We start from the raw sequence: 14874 nt of genomic DNA on the forward strand, positions 1-14874 counted from the left end.
TCTCTCTGCTCTCATCCGTGAGCCCCCTTTCTTCTCTCATCTCAGGACCCCCTCTCTGTTCTCATTCCAGGACTCCTCTCTGCTCTCGTCCCAGGACCCCTCTCTGCTCTCATCTCAGAACCCTCCCTCTCTGCTCCCATCCCAGGACCCTCTCTCTGCTGTCATCCCTGAGCCCCCTTTCTTCTCTCATCTCAGGACTCCTCTCTGTTCTCATTCCAGGACTCCTCTCTGCTCTCGTCCCAGGACCCCTCTCTGCTCTCATCTCAGAACCCTCCCTCTCTGCTCCCATCCCAGGACCCTCTCTCTGCTCTCATCCGTGAGCCCCCTTTCTTCTCTCATCTCAGGACTCCTCTCTGTTCTCATTCCAGGACTCCTCTCTGCTCTCGTCCCAGGACCCCTCTCTGCTCTCATCCCAGGACCCTCTCTCTCTGCTCCCATCCCAGGACCCTCTCTCTGCTCTCATCCGTGAGCCCCCTTTCTTCTCTCATCTCAGGACTCCTCTCTGTTCTCATTCCAGGACTCCTCTCTGCTCTCGTCCCAGGACCCCTCTCTGCTCTCATCTCAGAACCCTCCCTCTCTGCTCCCATCCCAGGACCCCTCTCTGCTCTCATCCGTGAGCCCCCTTTCTTCTCTCATCTCAGGACTCCTCTCTGTTCTCATTCCAGGACTCCTCTCTGCTCTCGTCCCAGGACCCCTCTCTGCTCTCATCCCAGGACCCTCTCTCTCTGCTCCCATCCCAGGACCCTCTCTCTGCTCTCATCCGTGAGCCCCCTTTCTTCTCTCATCTCAGGACTCCTCTCTGTTCTCATTCCAGGACTCCTCTCTGCTCTCGTCCCAGGACCCCTCTCTGCTCTCATCTCAGAACCCTCCCTCTCTGCTCCCATCCCAGGACCCTCTCTCTGCTCTCATCCGTGAGCCCCCTTTCTTCTCTCATCTCAGGACTCCTCTCTGTTCTCATTCCAGGACTCCTCTCTGCTCTCGTCCCAGGACCCCTCTCTGCTCTCATCTCAGAACCCTCCCTCTCTGCTCCCATCCCAGGACCCCTCTCTGCTCTCATCCCAGGACCCTCTCTCTCTGCTCCCATCCCAGGACCCTCTCTCTGCTCTCATCCGTGAGCCCCCTTTCTTCTCTCATCTCAGGACTCCTCTCTGTTCTCATTCCAGGACTCCTCTCTGCTCTCGTCCCAGGACCCCTCTCTGCTCTCATCTCAGAACCCTCCCTCTCTGCTCCCATCCCAGGACCCTCTCTCTGCTCTCATCCGTGAGCCCCCTTTCTTCTCTCATCTCAGGACTCCTCTCTGTTCTCATTCCAGGACTCCTCTCTGCTCTCGTCCCAGGACCCCTCTCTGCTCTCATCTCAGATCCCTCCCTCTCTGCTCCCATCCCAGGACCCTCTCTCTGCTCTCATCTGTGAGCCCCCTTTCTTCTCTCATCTCAGGACTCCTCTCTGTTCTCATTCCAGGACTCCTCTCTGCTCTCGTCCCAGGACCCCTCTCTGCTCTCATCCCAGGACCCTCTCTCTCTGCTCCCATCCCAGGACCCTCTCTCTGCTCTCATCTCAGATCCCTCCCTCTCTGCTCCCATCCCAGGACCCTCTCTCTGCTCTCATCCGTGAGCCCCCTTTCTTCTCTCATCTCAGGACTCCTCTCTGTTCTCATTCCAGGACTCCTCTCTGCTCTCGTCCCAGGACCCCTCTCTGCTCTCATCTCAGAACCCTCCCTCTCTGCTCCCATCCCAGGACCCCTCTCTGCTCCCATCCCAGGACCCTCTCTCTCTGCTCCCATCCCAGGACCCTCTCTCTGCTCTCATCCGTGAGCCCCCTTTCTTCTCTCCTCTCAGGACTCCTCTCTGTTCTCATTCCAGGACTCCTCTCTGCTCTCGTCCCAGGACCCCTCTCTGCTCTCATCTCAGAACCCTCCCTCTCTGCTCCCATCCCAGGACCCTCTCTCTGCTGTCATCCCTGAGCCCCCTTTCTTCTCTCATCTCAGGACCCCCTCTCTGCTCTCTTCTCAAGACCCCTCTCTGCTGTCATCCCTGGGCCCCCTCTCTGCTCTCATCCCAGACCCCCCTCTCTGCTCTCATCCCAGGGCCCCCTCTCTGTCCTCATCTCAGGAGTCCCTCTCTGTCCTCATACCAGGTGTCCCCTAAACACCAAGTCTGATAGGGGGCGCAGGACAGTTAGGGATTGCCTACATTCACAGTTTGGGGGTGGTAAAACCTCATAGTTGAGCCCTGTTTTTTTTTCTCACCCCCAACCACACCCCCTTTAACTGTAGTGGCCAGGGGTTTACACATGTTGCATTTGCAGCAGGAATTATACACCCTGTCACACTTAACCAGTGTAGTGCCTGCCAAGCGTAACTCATTCAAGTGAATGGGGCTGCTTTGCAAAAGGCCGTGCAACCTTGTGCAGTACAGCGAAAAAAAAGGGTTAAGATTTGTATTGCCTCTTCATCACCTGCTTTAACCACTTGGATCCCACACTAGCATGCTGCAACTTCGTGCATTGCACAAAGTTACAAGGTGTTTGCAGAGTGGTCCTATTTACTTGAATGGGTCAAAATCACCCACCAAAAGCAACAGGAGGTATAATTCCTGCTGCAGCATGTGTACACCCTCAGCTGCAGCCACTGTAGATAAAGGGGGAAGGGACTAATGTATGTAATGTGGGCGCTGTGCAATAAGTTGGTGTTTTGTGTGGTTTGCGTATGGACAGGGACACAGGGGGCCCCATGATCTCCTATTGCCCGGGGGCCCCATAAGTTGTCAGTCTGCCCCTGCCTCCATCTAATAGTGGTGTTTAGAGGTGACGGGTCCTCGTGGTCAAATATCATTTGATCAAACAATGAAGTTTCAATTATTATTATTTATACACTGGACATTTTATATATATTTTTTGTATCAGTTCACATATGGACACTTGAATTTATACTTTACATATTTTTTATATGCATTTATATATGGACACTTGAACTTATATTTTTTGATTCATCTTTAATAATTTTTATATTATTCGTTTCCAATAAAAAAAAAAATGCTATTCTTTCTTCGCACTTTTTCAATGGTCACAGTAATATATATTGGTTAAGCGCTGCACTTTTTTCTTTTATGTTTTTTTGTGCCTGGTATCTTGGTTATGGTGTTCAGCTGCTGATTTCTTTATTGTTGTTTACTAAGCGCAGATTTTTTCTATTTTTTTTATATTTTTGATTCCTAAGGGCCAATTCGGAGCGCCGTCCAGGAAACCAAGTCCCAGCTCTCCTGGCCAGCTATCCTGACTGTGGGAACCCTCTGATGTGACTGAAAGGACACCCCCCGGTCACAGCGAGTCCAGAATTCCACATCCAGACACTTGTATTTCAGAGATCGGAGGCTCTCCCATTTCAACTCTGTGCACAAAGCAACAACAGAGTCTGCTACCGAGGAGCGATATATGAGCCGACATTAACCCTTTAGCAACTGGAGTAATGGCGTATCGTTTACACTAATAATCAAAGTACTTCAATTTTGACAGTGATCAGTTTGATTTTATTTTTCATTGACAGTTGTTTTTTTTAATCCCAATGTGCATTTAATATGCAAACTTGATTGTTTATATCACTCACAACAACCCTTTATTGCTGGTCCCATTGAGCGCTGCATTTTTGTCCATTTTCCTTTTTACTCAATGATGCTACAAAGCTTCTAATCCACTCCCTGATCATCTCTCGTCTACTGCACCTCCCTTCTCATTGGCTTCACTTTACACAGGTCACCCCCCTTCAGTCCATCATGAATGCTGCTGCCAGGCTCATCCACCTTACCAACCGCTCAGTGTCTGCCACCCCTCTCTGCCAATCCCTCACTGGATTCCACTCATCTAGTAAATCAAATTCAAAATACTAACAATAACTTCAAAACCATCCACAACTTGGCCCCAGCTACATCACTAAGCTAGTCTCAAAATACCAACCAATCCGCTCTCTTCATTCCTCCAAAAACCTTCCGCTCTCTAATTCCCTCATCACCTCCTCCTATGCTCTCCTCCAGGACTTCTCCAGAGCCTCTCCCATCCTCTGGAACTCCCTACCCCAATCTGTCCGACTATCTCCTACTCTGTCCACTTTCAGACGATCCCTGAAAACTCATCTCTTCAGAGAGGCTTATCCTCCCCCACCTAATAACTGTACATTTATTTTCTCCATCAGCCCATCCCCCACAGTTATTACCTTTTGTATCTCTTGACCCTCCCTTCTAGATTGTAAGCTCTAAAGGAGCAGGGCTCTCTGATTCCTCCTCTATTACACTCTAATTGTAATGTCTGCTTTCATAATGTCTGTCTTCATGTTGTAAAGCGCTGTGTAAACTATCGGCACTATATAAACTCTGCATAGTAATAATAATAATGATTTCATAAAGAATCTTTATTTCACATTAACATTTCATTTCCTAATTCTCCCCCATCACCAGGACACATCTAGTGATTATAATACACCATCACATGACACATTATATTAGGATCCATTATAAAAGAGATCCCATAGAATTCTATTGGTGATCCATTCTATGGGGACACATTATATTGGGGACACATTCCAGTTCTAGTAATCATACATTATTATAGTGATATCATTATATTAGTGATAAATCCCATTATTTCTTTCATTAGTAAATCTCCGGATCATTTCTTCATATATTTCCTCTGAGATTTTTCCATCGATTTTCATCTCTTTCTATTTGTAGATCTATTATTCATTTCTATTTCTTCACACAATAAAATAATCAATAGAATAAACTCATTGGAAATATATTAATATTAAGGAATGATACTTTCTACACATTATAATCCTATAGATAGATAGATAGATGGAGATAGATTTGTTCTTAAAGGGCCAGTACACCTCTATCTGTACCTCCCATTTCCCTACTATGACATCACAGCTCGGACACAGACAATAAGTCATATTACACTCTGTGCTCTCTCTCAGATCCGGCACTCTATACAATTCTTCACCGTCCCATCTCATGTACACAGTGCTCATGTACTGGGAGGAGCCATTGGAATGAATGCCCCACCCCCTTCTGTAGGTGACCCAAGAGCCGTACACACCCACTTATACTTTCCTTTATTGTTCCTCCATCAAAGTCCTCACTAAGTCTCCAGTTTCCCAGGTATTGAGGGATCATGTGACCTTCTCCCAGCATGCAGTGTTCAGGCCTGAGCAACCAATCACAGGACTTCCATACTGTGACATGATGGAGGGGTGACATCATCAATCCTGTGTAAGCTCCGACATAACCCAACATGTATCTTACATGGGTGAGGACTCAGGGCTCTGATATGGATTGATGGGGGGGCTATAAAAGGTGGTAGAAATGGGCCGGGGGGCTGTGACTGCCCTAAGTGAGCAAATGACAAAGAGACTTATTAATGTAACTTGGACCCCTAAGTTAGCGTGACACATAAAGGGTCCCTAAGTAATATGACATACTTGGGGCCCCCAGGCAGTGATAGGACAAGAAAAAAAAGACCAACATGTGCTCCCCATGAACTGTGAACTACTTCAGCACCATAGATTGTAGGCCCCGCCCATTTCTGTGCCCTCACCTGATGAAGCCCCCAAGGTGGCCGTCTCTTTTACAAACCCTTAGCCTGGCCCCGTCCCTCAGACCTTTCACAACATTTGGGGCCCTCAGACAATGTTATATCATATAGGGTCTCAGGCCAGGTGACATATGTGGCCCCCCAGCTTTCTTTTCAGAAAGATAAAGTGACAGATGATAGATGGCACTGAGGGACACTGATAGATGACACTGCTGGGCACTGATAGATGGCACTGAAGGGCACTGATAGATGGCACTGAGGGGCACTGATTAGCAGCACTGAGGGGCACTAAGGGGACTGATGTCCCTCTAACAGAAGCCGGTTATCAGCTTTCTTCTTTTCTTAATGCTGACAGTGTGCGGGAAAAAAAGCTGTTGACCGGCTCCTGTTTACTTTCGTGATCAGCTGTTATTGGCTGACATCTGATCACATTGTAAAGGGCTCGCTGTGATTGACCCTTTGCCCGATCAGCCGATCAGCCAAATCCTAACAGGGGGCGGACAGTGTGAGAGCGGGAGGATGTACATGGACGCCCTTGCGGCATTTTAAGACAGCACCGTAGCCGTCTTTCGGCTATAGTGTGGGCACCAAGTGGTTAAATCTGCCCAGCAACAAATCCCCTCCCCCCAAAAAATGTATAAAAAACACAAAACGCAAATCACGGTATAAAAACCTGCAGAAAGCACATCAGAAAGGCTGAAAAGCCCCCTGCATAGGTGTGAATGGAGCCTTAGGCTGGGATGAGACTTGTGGGATGCGGGAACCAGTGCGATTCCTGTGCGGGTTCCCTCATCACACCTCAATCACCGGACGGTCACACTGACATCTGAGAACCGCTGCGGGGGGGTCAATGGAAAGTTAATGACACCCCCAGATCGCTTCGCAGATCGCAGTGCCAACGCTGAAATGGTGCAGGAATCGGATTGTATAGATGTGACACCCAATGTGATCCGATTCCAGTGAGGACCAAAAAAAGGGTCCGGCACCATTCTGGTGTGAATGTGATTTCAGTCACACAGTTTGTACGGCTGAATTCACATCACACAGACATGACATGTGATCTGCACAGCAATGTGATCCCAGCCTTAGAGAGATTTCCTCTCACTTCCTGTCCTGGTGACACCAATACAAGGAGGGAGAGAAATCTGTACAGGGACACAGACATATAAACATCTGACAGGGGCTCTAATCCTTCCCCTTCCTTATTATACTAAACATATCATTCTTATTTCAGTCTGTGTTCCTGTTGGAGAGTTCCCCTCATTTCCTGTCTAGATAAATGTTGTCACCGGGACAGGAAGTGAGTGGAAATCTCTGTAATGGAGCCCCGGATAGAAGAAAAACACCTGACAGGGGATCTAATCCTGACCCACTCTGTCTAAAAACAGTCTGGGCTCTCTGATCACATTTCTTCTTCCAGTAATAAATCTCTAGATGACGTCTTCATAGATTTCCTCTCCGATTGTTCCATTTATTTTCCATCTCTTTGTAGTATAGATTGTAAGGAGGGGGAGGGGCAGAGAGGAGAGGTGACCCAATCCTATCCCATCACAGTGACCCCACCCCCCCCTGTATGAATGATCATGGCCGCCCCTCCCCCATACAGAGGGACCACATGTGGAGGAGGGGGAGGAGTTGGCTGATGTCAAATACAGTGACGATAGATAGATAGATAGATAGATAGATAGATAGATAGATAGATAGATAGATAGATAGATAGATAGATAGATAGATAGATAGATAGATAGATAGATAGATAGATAGATAGATTTCTCACTGACCAATAAGAACATGTTATTGTTACTCCAATAATTGGACAGATATTTTACCCAATCACACCGATCAGTAAGAAATCTCACATTTATTTATAGTAGAAAAACTTGCAGGAAGCCCCGCCCACTGCTATATACTATTGGATGAATATTAAATTAATTCCCCTCCTTTCTCTGACATCACCAGACTGTGGGCGGAGTTCTCACATCTCCCGCCTCCCCCCACATATCTTTATACAACCTCTCCATACACCTATCCCAGCATGGAGGGGCTCAGTGAAGGTGGTGGTGAAGGTGTGGAGGTGTCGGATCGGGTCACACAGATCATAAAAGGAGATCCGCCCGGCCTCATAATCCAGATATATCCTGACTCTGTTACTGGAGGGATTGGTGGGTAAGGGGATATCTTTACTGTCATGTATCACAGAATACTGATTATTAAACCTGTCCAATCCCCAGGACTTCTTATTATATCCAATACATGACTCCTCGCTCCTCTCTATACTGGGGTAACACATCCCGACTGTCCACCAATTTGACCCCCCGACATCCACTTCCCAGTAATGTCTCCCTGAGGAGAAACTCCGACTGCTCAACACCTGAGGATAATCCTGGAATCTCTCTGGTGTTTCTGGGTGATTCTGGTATCTATCTGACTTGGATACAGTTTTCCTGTCATCTGATATCTGTAGATAATTATTAGCTGTGTTTCCATCCAGTAATATGTCTGCAGCTCCCTGTATATAGAAGTATACATTTACCTCTGTTATTATATCAGATAAACCTGTGTGTAAGACCCCCGCCACATCCAGACCCCCTCCATCATGGAGGAGCTCCTCATGTCTCTCTCTGTCCTCATTATCTCCATCCTCAGTATCACACAAGTCACCTGTGTCTGATTCCTGTAAGACAGTCAGTGGATCCGTCACGTTACACAGCTCCTCAATGTGACGCAACTTCCTGGACAGCTCCTCCTTCTTTATTTCCAGATCCCGGATGGAGATGGAGATCCGCTCTGCCCTCCCGGAGATTTCCCTCAGGACTCTCTTCTCCAGGTCTTCCAGACGTCTCCTGAGATCTCTAAACAGGGCAGTGACTCTCTCAGTGTCACCAGCGGCTTCTTCTTCTACTTTCCTCCGGTGTTCCTGCAGACTCTGGACTCTTTCCTCCGTCTCCTCTCTCTTTGTCAGAAGTTTCTGCAGAACATTCCTCAGTGTCTTCTTCTTCTTCCCAGAAGCCTCATCCAGTGACTCCATCTCATGTCCTTTATGTCCTCCAATCATACAACAAGAAATACAGACACAGGTCTCATCCTCAGTGCAGTAATACTCCAGGATCTTCTTATGGACGGAGCATTTCCTGCTCTCCATGGACAAGGTGGGGTCACATAAGACGTGTTCTGGGGACTTTTTGTGGACTCTCAGGTGTTTATCACACAGAGAAACCTCACAGTGCAGACAGGATCTAACAGCAGGTACAGGAGAGTCCACACAGTGAGTACAGAAGACCCCGGACTCCTCTTGATCTTGATGAGTAGACAGGAAAGTCTCTGCTATGTTACGTAGTTTCTTGTTCTTCTGCAGTGCAGGCCGATCCGGAAACTTCTCTCTACATTCAGGACAGGAATATCCTCCAGACCCCTCCTGTGTATCCAGCACACCATCAATACAGACCCGGCAGAAGTTGTGACCACATCTCAGGGTTACAGGATCCGTATAAATGTTCAGACAGACGGAACATTCCAACTCAGCTCTCAGATCACCAGACGCCATCGCTGACAGCAGAAGAGGAAATGAAACTGAAAGTCTCTGACACCGGAGAGGAATGTGGATGGGGGAGGGGTGACGTCCTCCTACACAGGGTGAGGCTGGATGAATATTATAGACACGGAGATCAGAGTACAGAAGGGAGGAGATTCGTTTTGCAGTAGTAATGAGAATTATACCTCCCAACATTAGAAGAGAGAAAGAGGGAAAGACGGATGTGGAGAAGACATGCGGAGCACTAAGTGCAATGACATGAAAAGTGGAGATGTCTACATCATGATGAAAAGGAAATTGGTTATATAACCATCTGAAGATTTACCCCCCTTCATGGCCAGGCCATTTTTTGTGATACGACAATGCGTTACTTTAACTGACAATTGGGTCGTCATGCAACACTGTACATACATTCAATATATAGCAATTTTCCCACAAAGCTTCTTCTGGTGGTATTTGATCATCACTGCATTTTTAGCGCTATAAAATAAAATATATATTTTTTAAATGTTTTTTTTTATATATTTTTTAGTTTTTGTTATAAAACATATCCAATAAAAACATTTTTAAAAATCAAATTTCTTCATCAATTTAGGCCAATATCTATCCTGCTACATGTTTTTGGTAATAAAAAATCCCAATAATTGTGTATTGATTGGTTTGCAGAAACACTAAAGTGTCTACAAACTATGGGATAGATCAGGGGTAGGCAACCCCCTGCATGGGTGCCGGTGTCCTGTTGAATAATGTCTCTCATAGAAAAATGCATCCAACGCACTGCGCATGCGCAGTACATCACGTCACTTTAGCTGATATCCTGATCAGCTGGTGTGACGTATCGACTGGGCATGCTCAGTTCATCAGATGCATTTTCTGATGAGAGGCCAGCCACAGAGCAGCGAGGATAGAGAATCTAAATGTAAGATTCTGCCTCACTCTCCGCGCATGCGCGCAACGTCGTAGGGTCCAAAAACGCTTGTTATTAGACGGATTGTGGGGTGATCTTGTAGCTTTCATTTCTGGATGTGGACAGAGCTTGTTTCTGGATGTGGACGGTGGTTGTTTCTGGATGTGGACGGTGGTTGTTTCTGGATGTGGACGGTGGTTGTTTCTGGATGTGGACGGTGGTTGTTTCTGGATGTGGACGGTGGTTGTTTCTGGATGTGGACGGTGATTGTTTCTGGATGTGGACAGTGGTTGTTTCTGGATGAGGACGGTGGTTGTTTCTGGATGTGGACGGTGATTGTTTCTGGATGTGGACAGTGGTTGTTTCTGGATGTGGACGGTGGTTGTTTCTGGATGTGGACGGTGGTTGTTTCTGGATGTGGACGGTGGTTGTTTCTGGATGTGGACGGTGGTTGTTTCTGGATGTGGACGGTGGTTGTTTCTGGATGTGGACGGTGGTTGTTTCTGGATGTGGACGGTGGTTGTTTCTGGATGTGGACAGTGGTTGTTTCTGGATGTGGACGGTGGTTGTTTCTGGATGTGGACGGTGGTTGTTTCTAGATGTGGATGGTGGTTGTTTCTGGATGTGGACGGTGGTTGTTTCTGGATGTATTTGGTCTTTTCTTAGATGGTGGAAGTTGCACATTGTCGTGAGTACAGTACATTTATACAACACTGTAAAGGAGCACTCTGCTTGGGGGACATCTACAGGGGGAAATATTTATGGAGGGTCTCCGCTGGTGCACATCAGATTTATGGAGGGTCTCCGCTGGTGCACATCAGATTTATGGAGGGGCTCCGCTGGGGGCCATCTGATTTATGGAGGGGCTCCTCTGGGGGACATCTGATTTATGCAGGGGCTCCGCTGAGGAGACATCTGATTTATGGAGGAACTCCACTGGAGGAAATCTGATTTATGGAGGGGGTCTACTGGGGGACATCTGATTCATGGAGGGGCTCCGTTGATGAAAATCTGATTTATGGAGGGGCTCCGCTGTTGGACATCTGATTTATGGAGGGGCTCCGCTGGGGGACATCTGATTTATGCAGGGGGTCTGCTGTGGACATCTGATTTATGGAGGGGCTCCGCTGAGGGACAACTGATTTATGGAGGGGCTCTGCTGGGGGACATCTGATTTATGGAGGGGCTCCTCTGGGGAACATCTGATTAATGGAGGGGCTCCGCTGAGGAGACATCTGATTTATGGAGGAACGCCGCTGGAGGAAATCTGATTTATGGAGGGGCTGTGCTGGGGGACATCTGATTTATACAGGGGCTCTGCTGTTGGACATCTGATTTATGGAGGGGCTCCACTGGGGGACATCTGATTTATGCAGGGGCTCTGCTGGGGGACATCTGATTTATGGAGGGGCTCTGCTGTGGGACATCTGATTTATGGAGGGGCTCCACTGGGGGAAATCTGATTTATTGAGAGAATCTGCTGGGTGGCATCTGATTTATGGAGGGGTTCCGCTGGGAGACATCTGATTTATGGAGGGGTTCTGCTGGGGGACATCTGATTCATGCAGGGGCTCCACTGGTGGACATCTGATTTATGGAGGGGCTCCACTGGGGGACATCTGATTTATGGAGGGGCTCCACTGGGAGACATCTGATTTATGGAGGGGCTCTGCTGGGGGACATCTGATTTATGGAGGGGCTCTGCTGGGGTACATCTGATTTATGGAGGGGCTCCGCTGAGGCACAACTAATTTATGGAGGGGCTCTGCTGGGGGACATCTGATTTATGGAGGGGCTCTGCAGGGGGACATCTGATTTATGGAGGGGCTCCACTGGGGGACATCTGATTTATGGAGGGGCTTTGCTGTGGGACATCTGATTTATGGAGAATACAAACCAATTTTTTCCTCTAGTGGGACTTTAATTAGGCAGTAGTCTCCAAAGTTTGTAACAAAGTATAAATTTTATTGCATAAAGAGGAAAATCACATAAATAACAATAAGAACTTAGGGATGCACAGTGATTATTAGAGGATGCACAAAAAACTATAGTGTTAATATACCAACATATTAGGGATAATATCACCACAAATATCGATCCCAGCTCAATAATGGGACCAAGAAACGGTCCGACGCGTTTCAAGGTTGTTAAGAGATCTAACCTCTTCTTCAGGGGCTGGTGATGTATTACATTCCCATCTATAAGCATTATAAGAAGACACAAGTAATGGTAAACAAACAGTATTTGCAAATAGTTGATATTTTTCAAACAATATTTGAATAAAGACATGATCAAACAATTGTATGGTATATTCTAACCATGTAATGCTGTACATCGCTGTTCAGAGGGCATCCAACATATTAGAAAGGTGTAATGGAGAAATGTCTGCCAGCCGGCATCAGATCTGTAACCCGATGAGAAGAACCCGGGGGGTACAAGTGGATTCGGCACTCGAGCTGCACACAAGGGGCGGATTCCACCCAAGAATGGTAATGTAGCCAAGTAGCTCTATGATCAAAAACAAAAAGATCAAACAACCAATCAGCGACATGGGATTCTCTTCAATTAGCTGAGTGTGAAACACTGAGCCAATGAGAGGAGTTTAAATATGTACATCACTCCTATAGACAGGCAAAATCTCAATCATAAAGAAAAATCTCTCAAGTTGCTCAATGAGTATGATGTCCCTACTTAGGGTGTCCCTAATATCAACGCAAAATAACTGAAATTGAAAAGGAATTGGAACCAATATATAGGCAATTGACTTCTTTTAACCACTTGCTTACTGGGCACTTAAACATCCTTCCTGCCCAGACCAATTTTCAGCTTTGGGTGCTCTCACACTTTGAATGACAATTACTCAGTCATGCAACACTGTACCCAAATTCATTTTTTGTCCTTTTTTTCCCACAAATAGAGCTTTCTTTTGCTGGTATTTGATCACCTCTGGGGTTTTTTTTTTGCGCTATAAATGAAAAAAGACCAAAATTTTTGAAAAAAAACGCAAATTTCTTTCTTTCTGTGACAAAATTATACAAATTATTAATTTTTCTTCATAAAAAAGGCCACAATTTATACTGCTACATATCTTTGGTAAAAATAACCCAAATTAGTGGATATTATTTGGTCTTTGAGAAAGTTAGAGAGTCTACAAGCTGTGGTGCGAATCGCACAAAATTGATCACATCTGATGTACTGGTGGCCTATCTCGCTTCTTGTGACCCGAACAAGTCAGAAAAGTACAAATACCCCCCAAATGACCCCTTTTTGGAAAGTAGACATTCCAAGGTATTTAGTAAGAGGCATGGTGAGCTTTTTGATGTTGTCATTTTTTTCCCACAATTCTTTGCATAATTAAGATTTTTCATATTTTTTTTTTCCACAAAATTGTCATTGTAATAGGTTATTTCTCTCACATGGCATGTGTATACCACAAATGACACCCCAAAAAAATTCTGCTACTCATCCTGAGTATTATGATACCACATGTGTGGGACTTTTTCACAGCCTGGCCACATAGAGAGGCCCAACATGCAGGGAGCGCCGTCACATGTTCTAGGAGCATAAATTACACATCTAACTTGTTGACTACCTATTACACTTTTGAAGGCCCTGGAGCACCAGGACAATGACACGTGACACTGATGACAGATGGCACTGATACGTGGCAATGATGACACTTATACGTGGCACTGATGACACGTGGCACTGATGACAGATGGCACTAATATGTGGCACTGATGACAGATGGCACTTATACGTGGCACTGATGACACGTGGCACTTAAACCTGGCACTGATAACACGTGGCACTAATACGTGGCACTGATGACAGATGGCACTAATACGTGCCACTAATACGTGGCACCGATAACAGATGGCACTAATACGTGGCACCAATGACGCGTGACACTGACGACAGATGGCACTGATAAGTGGCATTGATGACACGTGACACTGACAACAGATGGCACGTGACACTGACAGGTGGCACTGATGACAAATGGCACTGATACGTGGCACTGATGACAGATGGCACTACTATGTGGCTATGATGGCAGATGGCAATATGTGGCACTGATGACAGATGGCACTGATGACAGATGGCACTTATACGTGGCATTGATGACAGATGGCACTGGGGACAAATGGCACTGACAACAGGTGGCACTGGGGACAGATAACACTAACAGGTGGCACTGGGGACATATAGCACTAACAGGTGGCACTGGGGGCAGGTAGCACTGGGGTGGATGGCACTGGGGCAGATGGCACTGGGGTGGATGGCACTGGGGCAGGGTGGAACTGGTGCAGATGGCACTGGGGTGGATGGCACTGGGGCGGATGACACTGGGGGAGCATGTCACTGGGGGAGGATGGCACTGGAGCGGATGGCACTTTTTTTTTCACACTTACGGCCGCTGCAGCCGTTCATCTCTCCCCTCTCACACGCTGTCTGTGTGAGGACGGAGAGCAGCGCTGCGAGATGATCTCATATGTTTACATATGAGATCATCTCCCATTCGACACGCTGATCGCGCTGTAAACGACCGATATGATTGGCCGTTTACAGCGATCTGTGTTTGCCTGTCTCCGGGGGATACGGCAAACACAGAAATTTCCTGATGCGCGCCCGCGGTGGCGCGCATTGTGGAAGTAAACATCAGAACGTCCAGGGACGGCCTCCCGGACGAAAGCGCCTGCTCTACGGCCGTCATTCGGCTATAGGGCGGGCGGGAAGAGGTTAAGGACCATGTCCTATATGGGAAATATGATAAGGAACTTAATGAATCATTGGAACACTTTAATAAAGAAATTCTAATTAAAAAAAGAAAAGAAGTTCTGTAGGGACA

The 14874-nt window shown here is 46.9% G+C and overlaps 1 protein-coding gene across 1 annotated transcript in view; it reads right to left on the bottom strand.

Moving 5' to 3' along the window:
• Positions 1 to 9167, bottom strand: part of LOC143961773 (E3 ubiquitin-protein ligase TRIM39-like) — a 216232-nt gene extending 207065 nt beyond the window's left edge. The window contains exon 1 of the mRNA XM_077471111.1: positions 4880 to 9167. Coding sequence (XP_077327237.1) covers positions 7559 to 9127 — 1569 coding nt within the window. The 5' untranslated portion in view covers positions 9128 to 9167 and the 3' untranslated portion in view covers positions 4880 to 7558. The remainder of the gene's footprint in view (positions 1 to 4879) is intronic.
• Positions 9168 to 14874: the final 5707 nt, after the last annotated feature.

This window comes from Lithobates pipiens, unplaced genomic scaffold (genome assembly GCF_037356315.1).
Source record: "Lithobates pipiens isolate NorthernLeopardFrog02 unplaced genomic scaffold, aLitPip1_a1.2 Scaffold_8, whole genome shotgun sequence".
NCBI lineage: Eukaryota > Metazoa > Chordata > Amphibia > Anura > Ranidae > Lithobates > Lithobates pipiens.